Here is a 7,884-nt window from a genome sequence, read left to right as displayed (position 1 = left end):
CAACGGGTGATGGTCGGCGAAGCGATGTGCTCGAGTCGAATGGAGAGCGAGCGAAACGAATAATAACGAAACGGCCAGCCAGTCCCGAGTCCAGCCGCACGTCCGCACGTCCGTCCGTCCGTCCGTCCGTCCGTCCGTCCGTCTGTCTCGGACGAGGCACCGCACAATTGGAAAATTATTGGAAACGGTTCTTCCCCGAAAAAAATTTGCCGACTCTTGAAAATTTTCGTAAGTTTCCAATAAGAAAATTTCCAATAATTATTAATTTATGATATTTTTGTTTTTCAATAAAAAAAAATAGATGAGTAAGTATGTAAATTGCGTCGAGATGTTTTTTTATAATTGCAGGATGTATAATAGTTTCATATTTAATGTTAACATCCGATGCGCACCGGAGAGACGCTATTATTGCTATTTGTCATTCTATTTTCAGCGTATTATTAGATGTAAAACAAAGATAGAATGGCACAAACAGCGCTAATAGCGTCTCTCCCTCTTTTAGTATTAAGTTATAATTGTAAAGTATAACTTTTTGCAATTTATGTATATAATATACTTATATTATTACGCAAATATAAAGAGTAAATTAAACTAAAAAAAGTTTGTAAGGTTTAAAGTTATCTTTAAATTCACAGACATTAAATTCACGTCAAATTGTCTAAAATTACTTTTTAATCAATTACACGAGATCTATTATTTATCTTGTATTTTATCGATATATCGAATGTAAAGCTTACAGCCGCTTCGCGATGTTCTTCTAGATGAATGTTGAGTTTTCCTGCGACAAATATTTAGACACGAGTATGCGAAAGATCATTATGACTTTGTGTATTGAAGGTATTTGCGGCATCTAGTGTAGATATCATACATTCGAATTTCGCTTCCGAGTGGTCGCCATTTTGTTAAGGGTAGTTCCATTAAACAAGAGGGGGGCGATTTCGGGCCGTCGTTCCATATAGTGAAATGACGCGTACATAAATATATATTACGTCGTCTCGCATGCGCGCGGGTTGGTTCGTGCTGAATGTTTCGCATCTGTGTGAGTGTTATCTCTGGAAACACCGAGAGGCGCAAAGGGTAAAAGTCGAACACGTCATAGCACGTGGGTGGTATGGATTTCATCCCCGCGAAGAGACCACGTTGCTTTTCTTTCCAAGATCCCTCTCTTTCGATCACTTAATTTACACCCGCTGAAATAAAACGAAAAGAAAGAATAACGGTGCTTTACTAATGATGCAGAATTTACTTACGTTTACTTAAACGTAGATTTTATTTTGAAAATTTTAGAAATCTTAGATTAAAAATACTCTACTCCCAGCAGTAACGATCTATTTAGTCTGTGTAATATAATTATTAACTTGGCCCGTTACTTTGATGTATCTAAATGAGTTTTAATTGAACTCTGGATATACCAGTCTAAATTATATCCGATATTATTAAATGATTGTATATTCAACGCAGAGACTCTTCTACTTTCAAACGATCTAAACTAGTAACATGTATGAATATATAACTGTTGTGAGAGTAACGATTAACGAATGAATAGTAGATGACGTTAATGACACACAACATCCATTCGTGGAACTTACAATTCCATTCCTTTTCCGTATTCTCGTTCCTTTTGTACTCATCGCTTTTTCTCCGAGGCGCCGTCCTAAGTAGCGCCATATCATGGAGATGATTTACTCTGGAACTGTAAATTACGTTAGATAATGGGCTCGCCGTGAAACTTGAGACTTTAAAGTTGAGCCGTAAAATTTAAAACTTCGTTTAAAACACGATAATACGGGTACAATGACTACGACCGGAAGATCAGGAACCGGCTGCCTCAAATTAATCTTTTACTTTAATGCATCTTCATATATTCGGGAAAGATCTTATTCTAACGTAAATGTATAGAAAGAGAAAGAAAATTGTCTTGTGCGCTTTTTTTATTTAAAATTTGAAAAAAAAAAAATTGAATGCTCGTTTTACGTTGGTATATGCAAGTTGATATGTCCTGCGATTACTAACCTTATTATAAATATAAAATGTAATTATATAAAGAAATAAAAAAATTATTCATGTCATTTCAGACTGTGCGATAAAGAAATTTTATAAGAGGAAAAATTCAGGTTTTTAGAACTTTAAGGTAATCTGAGCTTAAAGTGAAATTCTTCAGAATGAAAATTCACAATGTAATTATTCGTGCCCGCGCGCGTATCCGCCATTTACGTGGCGATTTAAATGAGAAAAGATATCGAAGTATCCTTCCGCCCTATAAAATTCGACCACGATTACGTAGCTTGTTCGCGAATTACAACGGTAAGCCGTTAGAGACATTATGCCGAATTAATGGCATTAAGAATTAAATTCGCTCAGAGTTAATAATTCTGCTGTTCCTGAAATATTCGTTAAAGTGCCGCGGAAGCAAAATTTAGCGTCTCAGAAAATTGCTCGGAAGAAAACGATAAGAAAATAGTACAAAGAAATACTTGTCTTCTTCGACAAATTAGCGGAATGAGCTAAATTGAACCTGTTTCGAAGTAGTATACAAAATCAATACTCGCAAATCCATGCAAGACAAACGAGTCTTTAAAAGTCCTTGATGTCTACGTCAGCTATCTTGAATTACGACGCCAGACACTTGGAAATACACGCGAACGATTTTCCAATTTACATCTATATATGAGTGCTCGTACATCTATATTCTTCTATATTTCCTGCATCCTCGAGTATGCATGAGCCTCACTTCGAGTGAGGCATAAACAACAAATTTTGGGTAGCTATAAATTCAAGTAACATGTGTGTGTGTGTGTGTGTGTGTGTGTGTGTGTGTGTGTATACAATATATAATCCAGATAGAAATTGAAAGACCTGTAATACGAACAAAAAAGCTCACAATTTAAATAAGATCTTTAGATATGTATATATTGAAATATTGTATTATAGAATTTGTTTAAAATGAATCTTATATGCTGTACAGATTGCTTATATACGTATCTTCCAATCAATATTCCGCACTTAAAAAATGTGATTTGCACCACTTGCGACATAGACAATTTGTATCCTAAAAAAGATGAAAAAAAAAACAGTCGCAATAATATAAAACGCCCACGTGTATATATATATATATATATTTATGCCATAAACTCCAGCGTTTTGCATGTTCCCCTACTTGTTCTTCTAAATCCATCCGATCGCTTATCTCTCTACCATGACATTTTCCTCCGTTACCGCTATATCTCACGGTCCGGCCCTCTTCTCCTTACGCATAAATTTATATCATCCGACACAAAGACCTGACCTCCTTCGACGGTACAAAGTGCGCGGGGACTCGCATTATCGTCGGAGCTCGAGGACAGGGGGATGATTCACCCTAGAACTGCGGAAGGGTGCTTGAAAGAGGGAAGAATCGAAGCGGCGTTGCCAGAAATGCAAAAAATTCGTACGTATAAAAACTCTCCGGCTGTAAATTTCAATAGATCAAGAACTAAAGATCTTGATTATGAAACATTTCTTTCGTTTTTAAGATCGCGATTACAATAATTGTATTTTCCAAATCAAATCAAATCAAATACAGAAATCAAAGTTATATCATTTTTGTATACACACGTTTTACTTTTTCACGCATTAGTATTTTTTTTTTTTTAACATTCTTAGTTTGAAATATTTAATTTTTGTAACTTATGCAATATTTTTTTTTTTTTTTAGTCATGTACTTTTATTGCTAACGTCTTAATAAAGTAATTGTTAAACATAAATAAACGTATTATTAACTAAGAATTTAATTTGCACGATTATAAATATGTATTTTTTATCAGTACAATAATTAATACGTCTAGCCGTTCACAGAACGGATTAAAAGAATAGCGTTTCTGGCAAAACCATATTAAGTCGATTTTATTACGAGCGTGATCTGTGTCATTCTCAGCCGTACAAATTAGAACGTACGTACGAGGTTGACTTTAAAAACATCACAGTGAAACACACGCACGTAACACACGAGGGCAAATCTCAATCCCTGTTCTCGTTCGTTGTAGGTTCGTAAATTGTAAATCTGTCGAGTATACATCGCGATAAAGTGCTGCAGATACGTCAGCGTCCCGTACTTGTATTGTTTTAGAACCCCTATAACAGTTGGCATGCGCTTTCGCGAAAGGGTGGGTCACATATATGTATAGGATGACGATGAGACGCCAACACATCGCGACAGAAACGCTCTTTCGACCCTGCCATTAAGACTCCCCAACACGTCCAACACGACAACGTGAATTATCTCATTAGAACTGTCGGAGACAATAATTCTTGCGTGTATCGAATTCTTACGAACGAATTTTTCTCAACAAGAATCTGCAGACAGAATAGATGGCCAAAGTGCTAAATTCAACTACAGTTTATAGTAACAATAAGATTTTTATATTTGATTTTAACACTTCTACTTTTTAAGTTTTAATATGTTCAACAAATTCTTCACGACGCGCTTCATGACACGTTCCGTGATGATTAACAACGCTGCATCTTTGTCACTTTTGCGAGTGACTTAAGAATTATGAACTAATTATACTTGTATTATTCTTGCTGGGGAGGACATATAACAGAATCGACATCGATCCAATATCCGATTATTGATTGTTCACTAAATAATTGCGCCGTTTATTGTTGCTGACTCTCATTAACCTACTATATTTATCTGTTTGTATTGTTTAAAATTTCAGAATCCTAATATAATTATTCTTAACAATAAGATATTTATATAATGTGTGTACGACTGTATATTTAATTAAAAATCTATTACATCAATATTGATGGTAACTCCATGATGTATTTGTTCTTTATAAAGTATATGTTTCCCCTTCTAGTATTTTTTTTCATCATTCTTTCAACGAAGAAAATTTTTACTATAGCTCATAAAAGCCTCTCGCGTATCCTATATTCCCCTTCTTGTCATCCTTGATTTTCACGATGCGAGGAGAAGCCCATTAATGCAAGCCGATCGATAATTCCAGACATTATCGCGGTATCGACCCTAGCAATGGACGTTACTTACTGCTCGAGGATACAAATGTGTACTCGTATGCTTCGAAAAGCGTTTCTCTCGGAGTAACAACAAGTTAATACTTCAAACAGCCGCACTTTTCACAATGCGAAAGGGGCCCGCGTTCCACTTTTATAGATAAGTAGATTACGAGATGACGCAATGCAGTGGCAAACTCAGTAAGATAAATAATGCATAATGAAGCAAAAAGGAAAAACGAAAGATTTGTTCTCTCAAGATTTTGCAGAAGGACGACGTCATATTTAATGCAATACTCGCGAGAGGAAATATTGTCCTTCGAAAGCTACGCTTCCAAGCATTTTCATTCGTTTGTTACTCAAGAAACTATTGCCATCTCTCGACGTTTTTTTTTTCTTTTTTTCAGACAAAATTAATTTCTTGGCAAATTAATATTTCATTTAATTTCATTGCATCGAATTATTTTTCCGATAAACGTAATCAACATTGTTTCAACAGACTCGTTTATGAAAAAGTTAATTGCACACATTATGGCATATTAAAAACATAGGTACATATCATACGCTTATAAAAATTCAACGTAAAAATTAACGGACCTTTTTTATCGTGCTCCCCATATAAAAGATACAAAAGATATTAAAATTACAATATTTGAGTATAATCTTTGCAACCACAAGTAACAGATTTCTCAATAATTTTGTCATCGCGATACGACGTTGTAATCCAGGATCGCAAGAAACATTTAAGACGCTTAAGCATCGTCCTTTATTGCTACTTCTTGCCACCGTGCTCGGTACTTGAAAATGCACCGCGGAATTGCGAAAGGTTTACCCGAGTTTTCGGCTGTTTATTGTTCTTTGTTCATCGAGCGAAGAACGGCATGTCGATGCGAAAAGCGGGAAAGCACAGAATGGAGTCAATCGCCGAACTATGCATGCAGCCGCATAAATCGCATCGGTCTTTTTTTATCCTTGTCTCGATACATCGGGACGTCAAAGTGTTCCGCGATTGAAATCACGCGAACCGTACAGGGTAGTCCGTACGTACAACATGTATAGAACGACGAGCACGACGATCGATCTTATGCATAGTTATACAAAATTTGGTTCACCCAGCAGCCGAAACCTTGAACGTCCGACTACCCTTAAATGCCGAGGGCAGACCTGTCGATATTTAAATTAAATAATCGAAAGTCGATTATTTAATACATTTTAAATAAATAAAGGGCAAACACATTTTTTAAATTGTCACACAATAATAAAAAGAATAAATTACAAATGAAGAAAAGTAGAAATGAAAAAAATAATAAAAAAAACTCAATTTAAATTCAAATATATAGTAAAACGTTACGAGTTTTCGGATTGAGCCTCTCTTCAGACATTAACTTAACGAAAATCGCTGTACAAAATTAATTATCGAAAATACCCGAATATTCCTTAACAGTTCGGGTGAGTCTTGATGTAGAACTCGACATTATTCGCATACGATTGAACAGTCAAATGTGTTTCATATCTGTTGGAAAAAGTTCTATTTGATAAAAAAAGATAAAAATTGATAAATTTTCTCGACGTTTTGTTATTATTTCCAAAAATTTTGAAGAATGGATTTTATTTCCTTCCAGTTAGGGAGGACATTATTTCGATTGGTTTTGTGCGATTTGTTTACTCTCCCTTTTCGTCAATTTTCTATCTGCAAAAGTTGCTGCCACGTATAAAAATAAGACTGCGCAACAGTGCGAAAGTTTGTGGAGCATTTTCTGAGATAAAGTACGCCGGACGCAAGTTGCGAGCCAAAACTCGAGGTCCCCTATTCTTGCAGACAAGCATGGTGCGCAACTAAACGCTGCAAAGCCAGTGAAATCCAGACAACGAAATCAACTACCTGTGGATGCGGAGTTAAACGACAGCAACATGACAACAATCGGGTTTGAAAACATGGATTTCAATTCATTTCTGATTCGATTTTGCGTAGAATTGTGTTCTGTTTCGGTACATCAAAGGGATTCGAGAAAATGTACAGTATATAACATTAACAATTACACAGCTAAGAAAACAAATACCTTATTTGTTTTAATTATAAAGTACACAACAAAAATGATTGTTAATGTTACAGTGTGAATTTACATATCCAATCCTAAATTGAAATTGGACTAGAAATATCACGAATTAAATTGGCAAGCAATTAATAAGCATCTCAAAGCACTAGAAAGAATTTATTGTTAAAAAAATAGCAATTATCTCTTTTACTTTAGAATCAATATATATTTATATAATATTACGTCATTTTTTTTTTAAACCATATCACAAATTCGGAAATAGATGAGAGATTTACCTCTTTTACTTTAGAATCAATATATATTTGTATTACGTCATTTTTTTTTTAAACTATATCACAAATTCGGAAACAGATGAGAGATTTCGTAACCTACAGTATTATATAATATTTTGCATCATCCAACGATATGAGATCGATTTAAAGCGGATAAGCAATCGTGAAGGGTCAGAATGAAAATTAATGGCGTACACAAGACGATGATATGAAATTTCGATACATAATACATAAGCCCCTTATTATACGTCTATTCAATAACCCCGAAAGGGGTAAGCGTAATTGGAAAAGGGCGCGTTGCTATTCAACCGCTCCTTCCGACGCCGACGCCGACGCCGACGGCGATGATGAAGAACGAAAACGCTCGTCCTAGCGCACATACAGAAATTTCCGCCGATGAACATCGCACCAGCCTGAAATCAAAATATTTGCATAGCCCCGATTGAGGCATACACAGACCGGGAGCACCGATGGAAAGCAAAATATCAAAGTTTATATCTCGTTACCGGAGGATCTCTTTATAACATCCGGGACGTGATTCGAGGCTTCCACATTGACAA

The 7,884-nt window shown here is 35.5% G+C and overlaps 1 protein-coding gene across 2 annotated transcripts in view; it reads right to left on the bottom strand.

Moving 5' to 3' along the window:
• Positions 1 to 744: 744 nt before the first annotated feature.
• Positions 745 to 7,884, bottom strand: part of LOC108754712 — a 68,212-nt gene continuing 61,072 nt past the window's right edge. Inside the window, exons 2-3 of one of the 2 annotated variants that reach the window (XM_018497223.1) lie at positions 1,590 to 1,693; positions 745 to 1,175 (exon numbers count right to left, since the gene is read on the bottom strand). In XM_018497223.1, the coding sequence (XP_018352725.1) occupies positions 817 to 1,175; positions 1,590 to 1,668 (438 nt within the window). In that variant the 5' untranslated portion in view covers positions 1,669 to 1,693 and the 3' untranslated portion in view covers positions 745 to 816. Of the gene's footprint in view, positions 1,191 to 1,589; positions 1,742 to 7,884 lie in introns of those variants that run through there. The other variant, XR_001939731.1, reaches the window with a different exon arrangement.

This window comes from Trachymyrmex septentrionalis, unplaced genomic scaffold (assembly GCF_001594115.1).
Source record: "Trachymyrmex septentrionalis isolate Tsep2-gDNA-1 unplaced genomic scaffold, Tsep1.0 scaffold80, whole genome shotgun sequence".
Taxonomy (NCBI): domain Eukaryota; kingdom Metazoa; phylum Arthropoda; class Insecta; order Hymenoptera; family Formicidae; genus Trachymyrmex; species Trachymyrmex septentrionalis.
This window is presented reverse-complemented; position numbering and strand designations above follow the sequence as displayed.